General features: G+C 38.8%; 1 protein-coding gene across 5 annotated transcripts in view; it reads right to left on the reverse strand.

The window, feature by feature from the left end:
• gabra1 (gamma-aminobutyric acid type A receptor subunit alpha1) overlaps window positions 1–22,644 on the reverse strand; it is a 36,900-nt gene extending 14,256 nt beyond the window's left edge. The window contains exons 1-9 of one of the 5 annotated variants that reach the window (XM_087807421.1): window positions 22,166–22,644; window positions 21,557–21,622; window positions 20,691–20,793; window positions 15,640–15,755; window positions 14,793–14,860; window positions 12,211–12,431; window positions 8,439–8,521; window positions 6,110–6,253; window positions 5,078–5,230 (exon numbers count right to left, since the gene is read on the reverse strand). In XM_087807421.1, coding sequence (XP_087663547.1) covers window positions 5,078–5,230; window positions 6,110–6,253; window positions 8,439–8,521; window positions 12,211–12,431; window positions 14,793–14,860; window positions 15,640–15,755; window positions 20,691–20,793; window position 21,557 — 889 coding nt within the window. In that variant the 5' untranslated portion in view covers window positions 21,558–21,622; window positions 22,166–22,644. The other 4 variants (XM_087807424.1, XM_087807423.1, XM_087807426.1 and 1 more) reach the window with 4 other exon arrangements.
• Window positions 22,645–23,141: the final 497 nt, after the last annotated feature.

Here is a 23,141-nt window from a genome sequence, read left to right on the forward strand (position 1 = left end):
GTTTATAGGAGACGTGAGAAAAGTGAGGCTCATGGAGCCCCAGATGGTCCTTTGCCTGTGTTGACTGATTAATAAAAAAAATGTAATTAATAAAAATGTAAATTCTCGTACAACCACTATTTATTAAACAATAAATAATTATCTTTTTTTTTCCTTTTCCAATTTTTTATTTGTGACTTTTATAATATTTGAATAATGGTTTTATTAATTTACTTAAATTAATTACTTATATTCTGCTCCTTTATGAACAGTGTTTCTGCTAAAAATTTTACTATGTATTACTTTCAAGTATAGTTAGTTAATTGTTATTTTCTTTTATGCTGTTGTATTGCTGTCATCCTTGGATTTACTTGCTTTATTGTTCTCTATAATGTATGATTACATTAAAACGTTAAAATCTAGAACTATCCATGTATTATATAAAATAAATTACCTCTGAAAAAATTAAAAATGTGTTATACTTAAATGTATAGTCTTTCACAAAACTATTCAAGTGTTTCTGAAGATAGTTTAACAAAACAATTGTACAGCCATGACAAGACTAATAAACGTGAAATTAATTTATCAGTAAGGAGAACTTGGCCAGATGGTTTCAGACAAAGAACGTGGGATGACAAAGAAGCGAAACACAATCTTATCTTCATGATGGTGCCACTCGAGGACGATCGTGATATGAAATTGATGTCCCAATCCCTGGTGAACAAAGTAGTATCTCCAATGTATCGACACCAAAACAAAGTAAGATTTTCCCAACAGTTGCCTTGGAACAAGCTGCCGACAATGCTGTCATTTACCAATTACTCATCCGAGAAGAGCTATTGCTCGAGCACCAAACACATTTATTCTTTCAGACACTTTCATTACACACAAGCTGCCAAACCTCACCACACACGCAACCACGTCCACACTGGGAGTTATGACATAATGAGTAGAAACATTAACCACTATTACTAACTAGCTCAAGTGATTAGAGGAGACATAAGATAAAGCTAACCACCAAAATAACTCTCTGTATATGGTGGCCACTTTCTTTTATAGCGCAAATGAATCAAATACACCAAACTAGCTTTAACCTAATCAGGCTTTTAATCGGTAGTGTGATGAATAAGATAACTCTACCCACTGCCGTGATTTTAAATTGCCTATTCATCTACAAGGCAGCCTTTAGGAGAGATTGAGTGCAGAGGCTGTGCTTTACAGTGGCATAATGAAATTTAAACAACGCTCTCAATGCTGCGTTTGTTCAAGTAAATGGTGTTTGTATGTCAAAATGTGGAAATATGGATTGTGTTGGAAATATGGACCTTGGTAAAAGTCTAGCGATCACAGTTATTGTTTTTGGGATTTTTATTGTCATAACGGAAGCATTTTATTTACCCGGGCTGACGGGTATGGGGAAGGGAAAGTGACAGCAATTGCTATTGCTCATCCTAACAGGGGGAAACAAACACTTTGTAAGGCTTGTTTTAGGAGCCACTCAGAGTCCTGTACACAGTTGATGTGAGAATTATTAATGTGAAATGTTTTGATTTGTAGGTTCTGAAAGACAAAAAATACATATATACTCCATTCTCTATGGTCTCAAAGACTGGTCGTGTTATCCTCTAAACCATCACTTAACACAGATATGCTGCAGAGGCAGTCTTTCCACGTCGTATCTTAAATCATCATACGAAACGACAAGGTGCATCATTGGTCGGCCCCGGATACACGAACAACATCTCAGCTCAATTCTAACGTGATCGTTTCAATAATTTAGCTCACATCTCTTGGTTCCATCTAAAACCACATTGTGCAAGTAAGGGTGAGCTTGTTGACCTACTATGAGAATGACCTAGAAAGATTACTGTCATGACTTTTATGTAAAAGTCACCTGGGTACTCATTCAGGCGTGAGAGAGACTGAAAGCACAACGTAGCCTACATAACAAAGTGCGTGTCCAAAAGGCACCTACAACGGTAATGCATCAGAGAATATTTGTCTTCATCTGTTTTTTTGAAAAAGGTTGCTGTCAAACTCTCAGTCCCATCGGTGCCAAAGTAAAACCTTGTAGAAATGTTTCCTACTTATGTAGCACTTTCTCTGCTTGTTAAGCACTCAAAGCGCTTCACACTAAGTCACCTATTTGCTTATTCACGCACACTGATGGGAGTAGGCTGCAACGCAGCGCGTCAGTTCACCATGAGCTAAAGTGTCTTGCATAACAACACTAGTACTAGCTGGTAACTGGTGGATTGTACCTACAACTTACTAGCCACAAGCTAACCACTCTACCGTTTGACACTGTTGCATTGTTATACTTGTTATACACATTACATATGCATTTATTTTCTTGTAGTAAAATGTTTAACCATTTTACTACTACTTGGTTTATTTAGATTAGACAATAGAAATGCGTTGTAGGCGAGTGTTTTGTTACTTTATTAATATCAACATTACATTTTTTTTACCGTGTAATAATGGCTTTAATGGCGAAAAAATGAAAATGGCATTGGATGATTAAAATGCATGGCAATGTCCTGGCCTTTTATTGTTTAGTCTTTTCTTACCATTAAAAGTTAATGTTTAGATGATATGTGGCATGACTTGACACTGTTCCTTAAGTAAAACTTAAACATTTATCTAAGCAAAAGACTGTAAACCAAGAGTTCAGGATCATCGTCTTATGTTATAACTTATTAGTTTATATTCGTAGACTTTGTTACATTGGTTGTTGTAAAATAAGATTTAGCTACGCTATCGCGTTACGATACACATCAGGAGTCTAACGATAGTATCTTGATTTATCATGACTTTACAGCGCCAAAACAACAATACAGGTATATAAACTGGGTGGTGTATTTTAAGATAAGACTGTGGTCTTCCAGCTATATTTCGTGGCAGCAAAACAGAGCTTGTAAACATCATTTCCTTTTTCTAACTCAGTGTTTGTGCTTCCTGTTTAAGCTTGAAAGATGGAACAGAGTTCTAATCTTGTTAATATTTAATATTTGATATTGGTATTAAGTGATAAAATAACAATTATATATATACCATAATATTCCAATATCCCTTTTTTCACACCTATATATTAAAGTGGATTAAAAAGAATGTGCTCAATTATGTCACAGTTATGAAACTATCATCATTAAAACGAAGTGAAATCCTTATGTTGAGAAAAGAGGAATTATGTTCTAATCCTGCTCTATACATCTTGGTCGCTCAAATTTTTCTCTCTGGATTAACATGATGTCAACTAATAGTTCGGCTTTTCTTTGCCCTTTACCATTGTTAGCGGTCTTGAGATAAATAAAGACTATATTCCACAACGATGTCATTTAGATGTAGACTTCTTCAATAATGCGGTCGGTCTGAACTTCTTTATCCTAATAGCACTTGAGACGTGATTCGGCACATTAATCTTTGACTAAAGGATTTAGACGGCAATGAAAAATTGTTATTGTCTGCGATGCCTTTTTAATGATTAATTTAGTGCGATATTGACATCGTACGCTCTCCGAGGAACAGGCTCGTTCGTCACCGCTGATGTATATTAATCTGTTGGATGACCTACCTAACCATCCTTTTCTCGTATCTACAGCTGAGCATTGATTTGTGTACGCGCTTCACAACGCCAAACAGGCAAGGGATGCACACGTGCCCTAGATATGAGAATCCAATTCAGGCCATTCTTAACCCACATGCGACGAGCGATGCAGGCGACTGCCTGTGACGAATACTCTCGAGCACACAGAGGCAGATGCAGAAACATTTGTGTGAAAGCAATTGACCAGAAAAGACGACATAAGACACACACAAAAAAAAAGAGTGTGTGCCGTGCGAGGTAAGTCAAGGACATTCTTGCCTGCTGCTGTGGTTTGCTGCTACCGAGCATGCTGCAGACTAGCTTTCCTTTTGGGCAGTGTTATGTAAGACAGTGTGACAGACAGATACACACACGTACAAACACGCACAAGGCAGTGAGCAAGAGTGCGCGTCCACATCGAGCGGCAAATGCGTGCACTTGCACATTCAGTGCACGTAAATCTGGATTCACACTGAGCTCTTCACTTGAAATTCTATTGAAGCCAGCTACCGCTGATTAAAGCTCTTGTTCACAGCAGAGAGGAAGAGAGAAGAGAACAGAAGATGAGAGTTATTCGACGACGAGTCGTGGACTGAATAGTTCCCCGTCGAATCTTTCACTTGTGTTATTCTTTAAAAGGACTCGCTCTGAGAAATTTTGTGAAACACGCTAATTATCTTTTTCTTTTTTAGCGAGATGAGAAGATCCATACATCTTTGATGTCATCTCGCAGTTGCCTGGAGACCGGCAGTGACGACAGGAAGTGCTGAAACCGACATTGGATGAGTCCCCCGATGTCCATTTTGTTTTCACGGCTCATCGTGATTGTTTTCTAAATATTTGGGTTAAGCCACTCTTTGCAATTAAATCATCTGGGGTTCAATTCCTGCTCCGAAAGCGACTTAAAGTCATATGCATCCGGTACACGGTCTTACAGGAGTCACCAGTTAATCCCTGAAAAGTGCCGAATTAAACGGCTTTGTTTTTCTCCGGGTAGTGTTTACGTAACTCAGATTGGACTCATTCATTTTTGGTTTCCAGCTGCAGTGCTGTGACTAGGTTGACAAGAGAAACACGCCTGCACAAAACACACTGCGACGCAAAATGATTCCCAGCTCTTCAATCGTAATTATTTTGAATTCAACTTGTAAATTATTAGCATAGCTTACCTCCTTGAAACATGTCCCTGCATCCAAAAAACAGATGTGTTTCCTTGGATTCTATCATATTGTTATGCATCCTGATGGGAGAAACACTCTTGTGAACCGTTGAGCATCTAAATCTAGGTCAACCTTTGGCTCTTCCCTATCAGAGCTGAGCGGGATAGATTCAGGAATAATGCCAGTAGTTTGGCACCGAGATACCTTCTGATCTTGACGGCAGTGAACGTCTTAGTTTTATAAACAAAAGGGTGATAAACACTTGATAAGAGTGTCTGAAAGCGAGGCTGCCAGAGACGCGAGTGCCAAAAAAAATCCATTACGTTGAAGGAGAAGACAGCAGACAACTCACCGAAGACAGTCCTTGCAGGGACGGACTCTCTGTTGAGCCAGAAGGACACCTGAGACAGGATGACTGTCATGATGCAGGGAAGATACGTCTGGATCACAAAGTAGCCAATTTTCCTCTTCAGATGGAAGTGGGTCGTCATGACAACGTACTCTCCTGTGGTGCAATGACATGGAAAGGAAGATAAGCAATACTATATGTATTTAATGTCATGTCATCTGTTGACAGTCTTTTCTACATTGTATTTTGGATTCATTTTAGGTTTACAGGACTGAAAAACAGTCCCACAAACCAAATTTGTAGTGAATCTGATCAGGATTTAATCCAAATAATAGTTAAGGAAGCCATGTTTAGCCAACCGGCTGAAGGAATGCTGTATTGTATGTGGTGGGAATTGAAGGCAGTACAGGGACTACAGATGCGATGCAGACACGTATATTTGTAGTCCCTGGTGGCCTTGAGCTCTGTCTGAAATGGCCTTTTCTGTGCTTCTGTGTTTGCTGCTTTTCTATTCTCTGTACAGGTTTTCAGGTTCATGTTACTTCACTTTTTCTGATTTGAGGTTTGTGTTTTTTATTAACTTTTGAATTCTCTATATTTCCTGTAAGCATAGTTATCATTATAATATATATTTCTGATGACAGTCGCCTTTAAACGACACATAAAATGAATTGCCACTTTGTTTGTTTATTATATAGTCTTTATATTATCTTGTAATTGCAGTGCATCATAAATTGCATAAATGTGTGACAATCATTCGACGTTTTAAAAAGAGAAACATGATGCGTAAATAATCTTCCTTCTTGTGCGGAATGTTGCGACCGGATTGGTCGGAAACATGTAAATCTAAAAGCCAATGGGGAAATCAATCTAGGTCATGAGCTGTCGTCCGTGCCGACTGCAGATGCAGATGAAATGATGCGGGCTTTCAAATTATTTATGAACCGACCAGTGATGAGTGACTGATGCTGGCCCACATTTCCACTGGGGGCTCTGAGTTTGCAGTTGTCGGAAGACGGCGGGGACGACACCCACCTGTGCTGGACTGCACCACGCCCGAGTCCACGCTTTGGCCCATCAGATCGTACTGGTTCAACCTGGAGCCGTCGTCTGCCACCACAACCGATTGCTTAGCCCCTCTAGTCCAGACGTAGACTACCTCAGCCCGGGTGTACGCATCTAAAAATAACAGCCACAGCGCAAACAAGCATGAGTAACACCGAAGCTTTGTTATATATTTATTTAGGTGAACAAAAGGGCGGCAGAGAAATGAGGTTAGAGGTGTTCAGAATTCTCTTTCTTTTTCATCTTTGTTTGTCTCACCCCATAAGTGCACTTGTAAATGAGTCGTGACTGGTGTTGTTATTGTCGTTGAATCAAAGACAGGCAGACACAACAATAGATTGCGTATGCAAATCATTAGCATGAAGAAACAATTCTCATACCTTTACAGCAACAGCAATAGACGATCACTTTCTTTTTATGAGGAGCATTTTAAAGTCTTTACCCAGCCAGAGATAAATGTTTTTCCTCAAATGTACTTCTAGGAACATTATTTATCCCAACACAGACGGTTCATGAGAAGCTGGAGAGATGAAGGTTCAAAGAAGAGAGAATGAAGAATGCAGGTGAATGAATAAGAAGATGCAAAGTAGAGGAAGTAAACAATATTTTAAGTCAATCCGAGAGAGTAATGGACAGAGATCCAGGTAAGTGGTGAAGAGAGTGTGGACAGGGTGGACCAGGTAGCGACCATGAGAGCGATGGGAGTAAAAGGGAAGCTTTTTAGGACAGTTGCCCCGAGAGGTGCAATGATGCAGTCGTTTCTAGAATCTAATTTCTGTTACACTGATTATTTATGTTTGAAAGGTGGTTTTATCTTGAAAAAAGACAAGATTTTCCCCAACATTAGCCATGACTCTTGAGACTTCCAAACACATATTTGAGTAAAGAATCAAGAGGGTAACCTAGTGAAATATAATCAAACTAAAACTCTTTATGTGACCATCTTGTTTAAATTGAACCATTCCATTCAATCTCTAAAAGATTTAGAAAAAGGAAATTTAACTTCAAATGAGTCAATCGGAGAAAGAAATGGATAGAAATCCAGGTAAGTAGTGAAAATAGTGCAGACAGGGTGGAACAATTAGCGACCATATCATCAGGAGTACAAATATATTAACTATAGTATAGTAGTAAGTACTTGTATTAAGTATTACCATTAGAACGTTTTATTTTGAATGGAAAAAACATTTTCTACAACATCATTTAGGAATCTTGACACGTCAAAATGCTTGTCTGGGTCGAGTTTAGCAAAATTAGTTAAAGACCAACTTCATGTGTCCATCCTGTTTCAGACAAGCCACAAAATAATTCCCAAATTAAAGCATTATATGTTCCTAAAAAATTTGGAGACCCCTTTCCCTGTTTATAATAAGTGTTTTATTGTTAAATATTGTTGGAGAGTAACACTGATATAAATCAATAGGATTTGGAAAAATGGAAGTTTAAGTCCTGGGATATGTGCTAAATCAATAAATAAGTAAATACTTTATCATCTTTTACTAAGGTGTGAACACATTTTAAATATAAAGTGTGATTCAATCACTGTCAAATCTTCTATTCTGCAAACCAAATTAATTTGTTTCAATATCCTTCCGTCTGGTTTTGTAAAATGATCTCATTTGTTACGTAACGTCACATCACGTCTTATTATGTCAAGTGTGCCCCCCCGAAAATGTGTAAGAAAGTAAACAAATCTCCTCCCAACGGGACAATATGACCTTAAAAGAGCTCAAGTCAGTCTGTGCTTGCCTCGGGCTTGCGGACCTGTCAGAACCGCAGCGGCCCGGGTGCTCCTGAGTGAAGGACGGATGTGGACTGCAGCGTACGAACGAGAGCTTATCACTGAAATATTTAAGGAGTTTGGAAGTCAGGCGCGGTGAGTCTAGATCTGCAAGAGAATAAAGTGACCTATCCTAGCTTTTTCATCATTTTCCGCACCAATGATGCAGGTTTCTGTCAGCAGCGAGCAGCTGGTGTGACACTACCGCTCGCCAAGACTCCGATAAACACCGGTCTTTACTTTGCACGCCTGCCAGGGTCTTGCAGGGTCTTGAGAGTCCTGGCAGGGTTGAACGGGGGGGGGGGGGGGGAGCGGCGGGGCTGGAGCAGACAGCTCCTCCGGGAAAACAGATGTTACCACACTGTCATCCCCTATCTTGGCCTCACGGGGGGGTTGACGATGGGTGAGGAGGGCGGGGGTGGGAGGTCACACTTCCAGTCGACTGAGGTAGTGACAGCACATCATGTGTGTCTGTGAGTAGTCATGAACATGTATGACGCCATGTATGTGGCCACTTACAGCTGCCGAACTTCAGCGGACAAGCGTGTGCATCCATGGGGAAGTCTTCGAGGTGCATGGGACACTCAGCTCGGACAGTCAGCCTAGAAAAACAGACAAGAGTATATTAGAAAGGAATACAATTTTTAGTAGGGCTGTGTATCGGTAAGAATGTGGTGCTACGATTACACGTTGCAGTATCACAATACAGTGAAAATGATAATATGTATTGGGATTTATTGTGATGCTGTAGAATCAAGGATATATTTGAAGTACTTGACTCATTCGTTGCAGAATTTACTGCTTTAATTTATTTTGAAACCAAAATACGTCCAAACATCAGCTATAAATGCTGTTGTAGTTGACTGTATCCTCTCGTCCTCAGTCAACGTTAGGATCTCTCAGGATTACATTTTTCCTTTAGCTTTTTCCATCTAGCAGCCGGAGTTTCCAGTTAGATTGCAACATAAAAATATGAACAAACCCTGTGAATATTTGCATCGTAGTTGCAAATGCAATTTTTTTCTTTTAAGAAAATCGATACACTGCTGTAGAATATTGATAAAGTATTGTGAAAAGATATATTGCTTTTAATATCTACATATACTATTCTGTGTTTTTTTCAGTAAAATACTTTGAACAGATGTTGTTGTTATTCAATTTTGTTGAAGTATGAACAATTTTATAAAAAAAAAAAAGAAGAGGTTTAAAGGAATCATCACTGAATGACTGCTGCTGTTTAGTGGCCCGGAAGTTTAATTGCAACATAAAAATTAACAAGCATTTATGCATGGTACCTTTCAATACAAAAATATAATCATTCTATTTTAAAAACACTTTATTGAACTTAGAACCTTGAAAGATCTATTATTAAAAAAAATTCTTGCGATTTTTATTTGATTTTTTGGGGGAAGAAAAATCAATACAGTGCTGTTGAATATTTATACAGTATTGTGAAAAAATATTCCAATATATTGCTGTATTTTTGGAAGTTCTGGTGGATTCGTTTTTTATTATTAAATGAATGTTTTGAATCAATCATTACTTACAGTATTTGTAACAACAACAACTCTCTCTCCTTCCTCTTTTTCCCGGAATCCAAGAAACATTTCCTCTTGCTCATTTTATCATCATCTCTGAACTACGTGACGCCCTAAACCTTACCACCAATAAACTAATAAATCATGGGTTCGGTATATAAAAAAGAAGGAATACAAGCTTAGAGACTAGGGTGGGGAGGCAGCGTGATCAGAGGAGCTGTAATATATTTTGCAGAAATCATGAATTTTAATGTTGTAAAAATAATGTCGGTTTGTGAGAGAATGTAAACTGTGTGAGAATGTGGAACATTTGTATTCATTGATTATGGATTGTTTGCTGTGTTTAAAAAAGTCACGCAAAAATAGCTACATTAGTGCGATTGTAGTTCAAATATTTCCTTCTGTTCTCTTATTTGATTGTTAATCATTACTTATCCATATTCAATAATGATAACAATGTACATGATAAAAAACATATTTTTTAAGGCAGTGTGCAATAAATGACATAAAAATATCGAAGGTACAAGGAAGAGCTTCAGCCTCTCCTGTCCAGATGTAAACACTCTTGAACTCTTGTCTTGTTTTCTCCCAACTGCTACGCTCCACTACCTTGAGCCGTGGGTTTCTATTTTCTGACAGCTTGGTTGAAAAACAGCATGCCAGGCCACCCGTGACACACTAATCTCCCATCCGTCTCTCATCTCGCTCATCTGTGACAGCTATATGGGCCCCTCCCCCTTGCTAGTAAGCATTGCTAAAAACAAATGTTTTACGGTCCTACGACTGGCTCGGGGTTTGTTGGATGCTGCTATTGTTTTCAAGGCTACTAAACTGCTACCTTTAATCCTGATCTTTCTCTTCATATCATCAGGTGCTGGACTCACACAACCCCTATCATCTAAAGTACATGAAAGAAGATTATATATGGCTGCGATGTAAGAGCTGCACAATATCAGGACATCCGTCCGGAAGTGGTGACGAGCTGTCACTCAAACGTTCGTCTGCATTTTATTTGGACAGAACTTAAAGCAAATTTCATGTTATAAAACATGTTTTTAAAATAACAACAATGGAATAATTAATATTTTTTGAGCAAAGAAAAGTGGGGAAATGTATTTGTGAAAAGATGGCTACCATGGGAAATTCAAAGGTGATATAAAAAGAACATTTTTGTAGCCAGTTTTCACAATTCTTTGTGTTTTTTAAATAGAATCCAGATGGACAATATTGGCAAAAAAAAATCGTTTTTAATAAACGCTTTAGACTAAGTATGCAGTAACTTTTTAAAAATGCATTTAATTTTAATATTTAATACATTTTTAATAAATAGGATGACATTTTTCCTTGATAATTATTTTTAAAGTGTTCCCGAACACCACAATAAAACAAGCCTTTCTATTTACTAGTGATGGTCTGATGAAGCTTCATAAAGCAGTATCATCAATTTCAGAGTCCACTTGATGGCGCTCTCTGCACTATTTTCCTTTGTTTTGAACAACTGTTCATTTCATCCTTGTTAACCAATAAGCATTCAGAGTGACTCTTATGCTATTCAACTAAAGCTTTGTCATTTAAAATGTTGAGAATGGTATTTTTTACGTTTAACAATAAATAAAACTACTTTTAAAAAAATGCTTCTACTTGTTTCCAATGTTCTTGACCTTTGATATATGTTGTCAGTACACAATCTAGGAAAGCCGATGTTTTTATGGCAAACTGATTCTATATAAGTACTGTGTAAGTATCATTCTACGATCCATTGTGTGTTGCATTTAAAAACACAATTTCATTCACATAGCCGAGAATGTATCGTCTCTTCGAGCCTCAAAACATTGATTTTAAAAAATATTAGTCTGTGTACATTTCATAAAAATCGGGACTGGGCTATATCCTCTACGATGTAGAATCAGTCGAAACATTAAACAATTATTTACCCTGAGATAAACTGTGAGATTCCATTATAAACCACCGTTTGGCAGGACAAACTCTTTTACTACGATCATCAGCACAAACAAACAACTGTGGAGCTCATGTCACGTTTTCCTAGAAACTGAAACTGACATGCTGGCCAACCAAAACCTTCCCTGGAACGTCTTAATAGTTATCTTGATGTTAACCAGTAGATCTATAGACACCATGCTTTTTTCATAAAAGTCTATGCTTTGAGATTCGAAAAGACACTACATTACGGGCTTTATAAATAAAGCAATGTATTTGAACACATTTAAATGGATACTTATTTCCCAGATCATGTGCTACACTTCATTTTTCTATGCCGCAGATTTTCCTGATTGTGTACTAACAAATGTTTCATATTTTCCATTTTATAAAATGTTGCAAGTTAACGTTATAACGTAATAATATTGCATCTTTTCTTGAAAAATGTATCAAAATGTTGAATGCATTTGAAAACATATCTTTCTTAACTTATAAATAATATTATATTATTGTGTTTTTATTAATCTCTGTGATGTTTTACGTGTTTTTCAAATGTATTTTTTTACCGATACTCAAAAAAAAAATCAAGATAACCAAGCAGTAGAACCTGGATCGTTTAAACAGTATCTAAAAATAATCTCAGAATTTATTCAAATCAACATTTACCCATTAAAACCAAAAGTCATGAATTTCTTCAAAACTTATTTTCAACATATAGAACTAACGTAAGATTTCTAAGAACTAAAACTTGACTTTCGATTTGTTGCTGTATCGCATGCTAACGTGATAACCGTGAGTAAGGACCAGTGTCTGACCTCATGGTGTAGAGGAGCGTTCCTTCTTCCGTGATCCTCAGGAGTTTGTTGGGCATGGTCATGTTGTGAGCCACGGACTTTTTGCCGTTGTGGAAGAAGGTGTCCGGAGTCCAGATCTTGCTGGCCATGAGGTTGTTCAGACGCAGCACAGCCATGGGTCCCGTGAACTTTAACCTCTCGTCTTTCCAGCTCTGTCGGAAGAAGACGTCGATGGTGTACTCCTGCAGACGAGGGGAGAGTATTGAAATTAAAAAATAGTTCTATTTTTTCATTTGATTTTAGCCATCTTGTGATCTACTTCTTTAGTGCTTATTTATCATCATTGACACCCAACAGACAAACATATATTCTAATTTTTTAGCAAAATAACATGAATATAATTGATTTATCTATAGCGAAAAATACTTTCCCTATACATTGGATCGATATAATTTTATGAATGACATTACCTTTTACATAGCTTATCGATCATGTACATGTTTATTATTGTTTACATTTCCTTTTCTAATACAATAACAAAAACATAAAAAGGAAAGAGCAAAAATAATTGTTTTTAATCACATTGTAAGACTTTAGAATTAACTATTTTTTACTCTATTACTTCATTTAATGTTTTCCAATTCCAATTTCAATTTGAATAAAAAGTAAATCAAAGATTTTATTAAAAATCTGTCAACAATTGATTTACTAGAAAATGTTGCACCATGCTACCGATGAATTTTATATTTCATTTTATTAACTTTGCAAATAATAATTTTCATTATATTTCTTTTTAGTTATTTATTGTGTGCACACAACCAAATGTAAAAATGAATTTAGATTTTCATCTTCCATTATTTATTAAACACTGTTCCATTACATTTTTAAATCTATGTACTTTACTTCAATTAATACGTATATAAAGGGCAAAATGAATCAACATTTAAAAGTAATCACTCTTAATACTTTATTTAATGTATTCCAATTGCTATAATTTCGAGCAACTAAGTAAATTAAAGATTGTATTCCAAAAAATATTTTTAGATAATTATGGATGAATTCATTATTTTTATAACATAATATTAATAGTACTAATAATAAAAAATATATGTATTTTTAGTGATTTATTGTGTTCTTAATGTAAAGATATTTATGTAATATTTGTTTGATATATTTATTTTTCTTTATATTTTATACATACTGTATATAAAAGGGAAAAGGTGCTTGCACCTATTAAGGCAATAAATACACGTGTCATTTCTCATGAATGTTTTTTTAATGAGGTTATTTCAGACTAGATGATCCAACGCTATTGGTCACCAGAAGCTAGTTACCTCAGTGGCTGCGTCCAGCCGAAGTGTGCTGGAATTTAAGGATTATTAAACCAGCTAATGACTGATGCTTCGAGCCAAATGTAATAATCACAATGTCGGAGATTTATTTTCTCCTCTTGGCCTGGTTTATCTACTCTGCTCTCTCAGGATAATTATTCGGAGACTCGGAGCAGGAGAGGCAGCGTTTTTCTTCAGCCGTTCCTTCTGCAGAGCAGCAAAAACAGTCCTGGCCTGCCTTCGCAATTAACCGAGATCATGTCAAAGAGTACACAAACACACACACGCATGCACACGCACACTTGGTAGTAGTCAAGTGTTAAAGGGAGAGCCAGGGAGACATTTGGATGAAATTAATTGGTTTCCGGTACACGAGGCAATGATCATATTCTCACAAATAACAGCTGCAGCTTTTGCTCGTGGAATCACTCGGCATCATGTATGATTAGTGGTTCCTACATTTTACACGGACACAATTTAAATATCATTAAGCATCATAAACCTCTGCGTGCTGACACAGATTCAGTTCCGAATAAATCAGGCTGATTAAAGAAGGGATGCAAATGTAAGATTATGCATTAATAAGTTGGAAGAGGCAAGAAGGCGTGAGCCTCTTTCTCCGTGAAGGCTTGTTATTCTTTATTCTGGCTCCTCGTCATTCCCGAATTAAAGCTAGTCGTTCCAGCTCTTTACCTTTCACCCTTAAGAAGACTTTGTTCCTATCTCTACTCTTAATTGATATTTGGAATGACACTGCTTCGTGAAGCGTCATCAGCCCATCTATACTTTCATTTTGAAAACAAATATTTAGATAGTATTTTAACTATTTTTACAAATACATGTATGCATAAAACTAAACAGTTTATTGGAATATTTATAACTATTTTTATTTTATTTTTCTCAACATGTTTCTAATCACCAGTAATCTTTTTCCAAATGAAAAAAATAAAATATATATATTTTTTGCAACACTGTCCTTGGATGTCCGTGTCACATGCAGTCGTTTTTTACAAGCACAGAAAAAGATAAAATAGGAAGTGATCATATGTGGCCCAAAGGCCAGTAAAAACACATCTCATACGTGACGGTTTTATTAGCACATCACAAGTTAATGGACTGAATCACCAAACATGTTTTTTTTTATTATCCGCTGAGCGACCACACACACCCACACACACACACATAAATCATCCTTAGAAAAATACAGATGAGGATGAAGGGGTTTGTGGACACTGAGAAACTAGTGACATTTACAGAAGCGAAGAGTCTTACCATGTCATGGTCCGAAACTGGCCCAATACTGGTCACGAAAATGTCAGTCTTGACTTCAGTTATACGCTCTGTTGAAGCAGGAAATTGCCAGAGTGAGCGACGATCAGTGGCATTCATTATCCTCTAACTACCTGTTAATGCCAGACCTCCTGCCAACTGCGCCTCTTATTTGACTTCCAACATCCATATTCAGGAGTAACTAATCAAGATGGGATGGTTCAGACGTTCAAAAAAAAACAACCCTTTAATGGTTTCACTGTCGGCACCATTACCGCGACAGCGCTTTCAATTTTTCAATACGTCGGGCTGAGATGCCGTGACAGTGACGGCCAGGACGGCTCTACTGAGGCCTCATTTGGAGACGGTCGCCGCGGCGACGTGTGTGTTCTTTGTGATTTCCACACTGAAATATGGCAGGATGACTTATGAATGATCCCGGTTCATAATTTCCTCTTGGCGAGTGAGGGTGGGACGGTTTTTCTTTTTTATTCGCCTTCCCTTTCACAGCGCTGTCCTTCAATTCTCACGTTATCTCTCCTCCCGCTCCTTATCTAATTCTCTCATTCTGCTTTTCCGTCGCCATCTTCCCTCGTTTTTGTCCGAGAAGTAGACAATGGAGTGAAATAAACCTTCATAATAAGAGGGGTTTAGATGTAAAATTACAAGTGCTGGCATCACGACATTTCAGCGTCTGGAGAACAATGACGCTGTGATTTACGCACACCTGACACTGGAGGAGACTCTACAAAAAGCCATCCCATAATAGTCACATTAGAGATGGCAACGTATGTTGGCGATAATCCGTCAGCAGACACGACATGACGTTCATCCACTTGGGTTTACTGACCTCCGAGTCCCGGCCTGAGGCGGTTGTCGTAGCCGTCCAGGAGGCTGTCTAAGATCTTGGTGAACACTGTCGTGTTGTCTTGGTTCTGCTCATCCGTCTTGCTGTTCTGCCCAGAGCTGCAACGCACAGACAGTGATTGAAACTCACAGTGAACACGTAAGAGTCTTCTCTGACATTATGAAACCTTCTCAGGTTTCTTCCTCTGGAGAATTTGTTTAAGGAATGCCAGGAATTCCCAGAATTATGGTGTTGTGTGTTGCGAGTGTGTTGTTGTAGTGAATTTTTGCCTTTTGTGTTTTTGTGTTCATGTGCTGTTGTGCTAAGTGTGTTCCTGTGTATGTTTTGTTGTCTCTCTGTTGCTATGTTTTTTTGTGCTGAGTGTGTTGTTGTTTGAGTATGTTTTGCGACGTTTTGCTGTTTTACTGTGTGTTGAGTTTGTTTGGGATGTGTTGCTGTAGAACATGTGTTGTCATTTTGAGTGTTGTTGTCTTGCTATGTTTTATGTGATGCTGTGTTTTGTGGTGAGCGTGTTTTGTCGTGTTGAATAATTACCATTGCATCTAGTGTGTTTTTGTGTTAAACATGTGCTGTTGTTGTGTTCATCATCGTGTTGGGGCGTGTATTTTTGTGTAAGTGTGTGTTCTTGAGCATGTTTTGTCATCTCTCTGTGGCTGTGTAGAATTAGTTGTTGTTCTGACTGTGTTGTTTTGTGGTGAGTGTGTTGTTCTTTGAGTATGTTTTGCAATGCTTTGTTGTATTATTGGAAGTGTGTTGAGTTTTATTGGGGTGTGTTGCTGTATAACCCCTGAGTTATGATCATAATCTCAGGTTCTACAAATTGGTGCGAAGCCCTCTAACCTCTTCGCTATTGGTTTACAGACCAGTCGGCGGGTAAACCAATAGCGAAGCGGTTAGAGGGCGGAGCACTAAATGAAGTAGAACATGCGTTTTCATTTTGACTGTTATTGTCTTGTGTGGCGAGAGAGTTTTGTTGTGTTGAATATTCACCATTACATTGAGTGTGTTTTTGTGTTTGACATGGGCTGTTGTAGTAAATGTTGTGTTCATCATTGTGTTGGGCATGTAAGTGTGTGTTCTTGTGCACGTTTTGTTGTCTTGTTCTGACTCTGTTGTTTTGCGGTGAGTGTGTTGTTGTTTGAGTATGTGTTGCAATGCATTGTTGTGTTACTGTAAGTCTGTTGATTTTTATTGGAGTGTGTTGCTGTATAACATGCATTTTCCTTTTGTTTAATGTGTTGTTGTGCTTTGTGGTGAAAGTGTTGTGTTGAATGATTATCTTCGCTTTGAGTGTGTCTTTTCTTTTGTGTTGCACACAGGTTGTCATATTGATTTATTTAATTGGCTTCTAAACACAGGATGTGGAATGGAAATAGGAATTACAGGAAGTGAAGTTCTATGGAAGCTCAACGTTGTTAGTTATTGCATAATAAATTCGCTTTCTGTCTTTAAAGTATCACTTATTTCAAAGAAATTCCTCATAGCCAAGTAAATTTAGATGTTTTAATACTATATATTTGCTTTTTTAACATATTTTTTGAATGGTAAAGGGAGTTAACGGGAGGAAATGTGTTGCTGAGGCCAAACAACCTAAGCAAACTAATTACAAGAAAATCAAAATTCTCATAAACCCTCCTGGTGGAGGCCAGTTGATGAAACTGAAAAAAATACTCCTGCTCTCACAGGGTAGTGCCGAATTTGCCAGCTTACTGAGGTGATTCGCGAAATAGAGTTTAAGGTCTTAAGAAAAGTCATTTTAGGAATGCTGCACATCATTATCATGCTTCTTCCTTCGGTAATACTGTAGCCGTCCATCTTATTCACAACATTCCTGGTATTCCCGGACCATGAGGGGCCGGGGCCAAATCGTAAAAAGGTCACCAGCCAAACCATGCTGTCCCACAATTTAGCCTCAGAACCATCAGTGATTTTAATCTTGTGGGCATCTTCGTAAAAAAGTAAATCAAAGCCCTTCACTGTCAAGCACAGATCTGTAGCGCTCTGAACAGAGAGTCGACTGATCAAAGACGCTTCATGACGTCTCTATTTTAAGAAGACAGTATGACAGTATTTTCATAAGCCACTCGTGTGCTCTGTCGATATAAATACACAAGTCGTGCTGTTTTCAGCGCGGACCCACGGAGCCACACGTGACTATTGTACATTATTTATTCTCTAATTTCCCATTTTAGACCACAAATACTTTTGCTGAGTGTGCTCTTTGTGCACGAGATAAAACAAAACGCCAGGAGCGATGCCTAAAACACTCACAATCAGGAGCGGCGAGCGTCGAGTCGTTGCATCTCCATGCATAAATATTTCATTTATAAGCAGGCGTATAGAGTAATTACATTATGTATAGGCAGGATGTGTCAGAAGTGTTTGTATGAATGCATAGGGAAGGCGGGGGGGAGTTTGCGGATTTCTGTGTACACATCGTGTTGGCGATGAGCTCAGAAATATCCAACAGTGAACTCCACGAAGCGTCATCGCTCGTTCCAAGCCGACAGTGGTTTGAGTGTGTGCTAAATAAACAGTGTTTGAAAACAAGCTTAGCAGCTGGAAGGAGAGGGAGAGGTCATCCAGATTGGTTAGGAGGGACAAGACGGAGGGATGAGCGACTCATTCCCCGCTGATAAGAAATAAGGTTTTTTGTTTGTTTTTTTGGATCCCTCAAGCTGGTCAATCGTATGAACTGATTTTTGGTTTGGCAATTTAACTACAATTTGGTCGAATTGGCAGAATCGCACCATGATCCTCTTCTCAATTGTGACTTTTGAAGGAAGACAATTCTTAATCCCTGCATGCAATGGTCCAATGTTAGCACGCTGTTCTTATTTTCTAGCCTAATTTATTTTTGTATCTTCATTTGGCCATGTTTGTTTGTAATCTGGTGACATGATTTTTCAGCGGCAACTCTTACTTTACAACAAATTAAACATTGCAAGATAAAAGATAAGAACAAAATACGCTCAGATATTGGTAAAAAAAAATAATCCCAATGAGGTTACACAGATGTTTGATATTCTACAAAGGCACTTAGACAGCGCATAGCCCTGCCAAGGAGCTGCTTACATATGACTTGTTTTGCAGTATACTGTACATTCAAATAAATGAAGTACCTTTATATCTCCGGATGGAAATGGGGGCGGCAGGAATTAAAGGCAAACGTTTTTAACCACTGCGCCACCGTTGACAGTATCAGTTATGTGGACAAGTTCTGCCACTTTAGGTTGATTTTATGTTGTGATCTGATTGGTCGCGGTGATTGTCTTCTAGTTTGGAATGGTGGAAGCTTTTTTGGAATCCAGGTGGACCTTCATATCTTTACCAAATAGTATTATAAATATTCCTTGCTTGAAATACATTCATCCTACGAGTTATTATACTAACAGATCGATATTGACATTGGAAAGGCTAGATTGCGCCTCGTAACCTGACTAGTTCATTCCGGACATACAAATATTGAGTTAGTGAAAAAGCGTATCTTTGTGTAAGTTTTTTAAATGTTTTTAATCGAAGTGTGAAAACAAACAAATACGGATGAGTTTCACCCAACATTCTTCGAGAGATTTAAACGGAATAACTTCCGATATATTGCAGAGGGTGTCGTATTTTTTTACGAAAAGGGAATCTGAATCTGATAATCAACGTCACCACCAAGTCACCGAACTTCACCCACTTGACGTTGATTATACACTTTTTTATTGTACTTTGGATTAAAGAAATGATGCGGACGTCGTACAATCGGAACAATGGCCGACCGGCAGAACTTTGAGACACAGACTTGGTTGTTTCCAGTTACAGCTTTAAAAAATATAAAATATTTATCATTAACTCAACAGCTATTGTTGATATTTTAAACATGTTCACAGCTAGTGTTTTCCCCCCGTAAAGTCCTTTTTCTCTCTGTGCACCAATATGTGCTTGAACTACGTCCACCACACAGGTGCAAGGTTGTGGTTGAAGGAAGATGAGGAGAATATGGAGGAGAAATGAACAGGAATACACGCGTTTGGCAGCCAGAGGCCACTTGCTCATAAAACATTGCACACCATCCCCATCTACAGGTCATCTGAACATCAACAGTGCCGCTCACACTCTTCTCCCTCAGCCGTTACTGTACATGTGTTCTTCTCATCTCTGTTCATGCCAAAAAAAAATCTGTTTCTCTATTTTTATTTCATCAGTGCTGAGTTGCAACAAGCCTTTCTTAAATATCGTCGCCTGTGACAGCATCGATGAATTATTCAACCGCACCAAATATTCCAGTCTTTCCAGGACTCTTCAGACGTCCCAGGATAGCAAAAATGAGCTCACATGCAGCTGACGAATTCGGACTCTGGGCGTAGATTACTCACGATGTTTCAAAGAATTTACTCAGATTTAACGATTTATTTTTGTACGTACTCTGACGACATCTGGCAGCCGGTTGTTTACCCTGACTGTATTATTTTCCATTTGGCCCCAACAAACTGCTCATCTGGGATGATTTTGTGTTTTGTGGAGATCACTGTTTCTCTGTTGCACATCTTATTACCTTCAAGCCTGCGCCTGCAGCGCTCCTGTGGGGATGCCCCAATTACAGACCACAGCTTCAAGGGTGTGACTTAAGATATGACAGAATATAGCATAGCTGATGACCTTTTTTCTTTCCTACTGACAGCTGATGTTTCTGGTACAATTTATTTAGAATTTTACAATATATTTCCAGTTTCAACTCGGCTACACCTTTAATAGTTTCACCTTTATTATCGACTTCTTAATGACATTAAAAACAAAAAACCACCAGCATTCTATTTACTAGCATGCTAATTATTTTGTACTTTAAGCTCCTCCCATTTATTTTTCAGGATCCATTTTAATTTTCATGTTCAAAATCTGCTTTTATTTGACTTAAACAATCAAAATCTGGTTCCAAACATTCGTCTTAAGATGCAACGTCTACATGAACTTCAACCCCACCTAATCCAATGATGCTCTAATACAGAAGTGACGGAGGTATCTGGTTTAATTCCCAATGTTTGTCTTACCTTTTTGCAGCGAGTATGCTGTTGGCGATGAGCAAGCAAGCACACAGACACAGCGAGGCCGCCCTGCTCCGTCCACACATGGCTGCAATATGAGGACCTTTCACTGATGGAGGTCAGGAGAGCGCAGAAGAGAAGAATCATCATCATTGCCAAGTCATATGGGGCGTCGTTTCCAACATAATCCCCGACAATACCATCACACCAACAACGATAGATGATGGACGATGGTCACGCAGCCAATTGTATGCAGCAGACTCACACTCATAGTATAGATTTTTTTTTTTTTTACACGTCTGCAGTGGTAGCGCATCATAACTAAGCAGGAATGAGAAGAGTGATGCACATGTACACCAACCTCCTCTATGTAGTCCCTGCAACGTGAAAAAACGCCGCAACCTAAATCCCACCTAAAAACAAAGCCCATCTTCAAGCAACCGGTTTTTTCGTAAAGTATGAAACAGTCTGTATGTAGTGGAATGAAACACACACAGACACACAAAAATAAATCCAGTGCTTGACAAGGATTTGATAAATCAGGGATGATGCAGATTAACAAACGGTGGAGAAAATCCTGCACACTTTCTAAGTCACGCTGGGGTGAAAAATAAAGCAACGTCTTCTCGAGCACGTTTGAGAATATTTAAGGAAAGGGTGGGAACTAAAAAATGCAACTGCAAACACGCGCATGGCGCACCGAACGGTGCGTGGCGGAGTAATTACGCAAATGGTGCTGTTTCATCCGGAGCTCTCCGTGGTGCTGAAACTGGAACGTTGCTAGAATTCGACGTGGAAGTGTCTAACACGACCTCCCCTCTGCCCGAGACCCCTTCGAAAAAGGAAATATACATAGAAAATGAAAGACTTACTGGGAAAGAAAGGCGGTGTATTCGGTGTCCGGTGTCTAAATCCTCAAACTTTTGTGAATATCCGAGCTGAATGAGAAGCATGAAAAAAAAAGGTGGGTGGGTGGAGGTGGGGGGGGTAAAAAAAAAAAATCCTTGTGTGATCTCAGATCTGACGAATTTTAGCTTGAGGCTGGAGAAGCGGCTGCTGACGATCTGCGCAGGTCTCTCTCACTGTTCACTCAACTCTCTCAGTCTGTCAGCAACAACCCCCCAAAAAATGTCCACCTAATCTGCTGCACCAACGGTTGCTTAATAAAACTCGGGCGTTTTAATGCGCCATAATTGAACATTTAATTTACCCCGCAAAAAAAAAGAATAACAATCTACAGAACACCCATTTTCACTCCCCTTTCTCGGTTATACTAAGACTAAAAAACATTTTTGCATGCAGCGTTTTTCCTCCCATTTTCAAGGACACAAAACGACTGGGATACTTACGAAGAAGCAGATGGACGTTAGATAACACACACACACATGCACACACGCACACACGTACACAACAAGCACAACGAGGGGAAAAAAAATGACAGCTCCCCCAAAAAATTGTTGAAGAAAGCCGTCGCACCTCACCAGCAGCAACTGACGAGACGATCCACTCTCCTCCTCGCTCTCCTCCTCCTCTCTCTCTCTCTCGCTCTCTCTCTCTATCCTTCTCTCTCTCGGTGATGATGATGATGATTTTTTTAGAAAAAGAAGAAAAAAAATCCACCAGGAGTCACTCGGTGTTTTTCTTCTCTTAAAAAACCCGCGTTTCGCATGGAGAAAAGCGAGGAGAGTGGGTCTGTGTTGACACGCGAATGTTGTGCCCGCCGCACAGCCGCGCCGCTCCAGACTGAGTGGAGCGCGCTCAGCTGCGTGGATCTGCAGGGGATGGTGGAGAGAGACGCGGTGGGGGGAAGGAAGAGAGAGAAAGAAGGTCGACGGTAACCCCGGCGAATAGCTTTTTTTTTTTGTTGGTTGGTTGGTGGAGGTCCCAACTAGAAATCAGGAGACATCCTCGCCCGTAATTACACACAGAAGTGACATGTACGCGCGCACATACGAGTCCATCCTGATGCGCAAGTCAACTGGTTGTTTTCTCCCCTGACTTCTGACTGAAGGCTCGCTTCATCCCGGGCAGTGTTAAGTCACGTAAGGCTGGTTCTGCAGTGCCACGCTACCCTCTGCCGTGCGTGTGCGCGTGCGTGATTCAAATCGATCTATCTATCTATCTATTTATCCGTCTATCCATCTATCTATTTATCCGTCTATCCATCTATCTATTTATCCATCTATCTATTTATCCATTTATCCGTCTATCCATCTATCTATTTATCCATCTATCCATCTATCCATCTATCCGTCTATCTATCTATCTATCTATCTATCTATCTATCCGTCTGTCTATCTATCCATCCATGCATTCGTTCATCCAGTGACCCACCCACTTACCCATCCATCCATCAATAAAGGTATTATCGTCATCATCATCATCCACCCATACTCCTTTTTGCACAGCTTTCCATTCATTCAGGCAAATATATCAACCCATCCACCCATCCATTAT

Source organism: Callionymus lyra, chromosome 14, assembly GCF_982586985.1.
Source record: "Callionymus lyra chromosome 14, fCalLyr1.hap1.1, whole genome shotgun sequence".
NCBI lineage: Eukaryota > Metazoa > Chordata > Actinopteri > Syngnathiformes > Callionymidae > Callionymus > Callionymus lyra.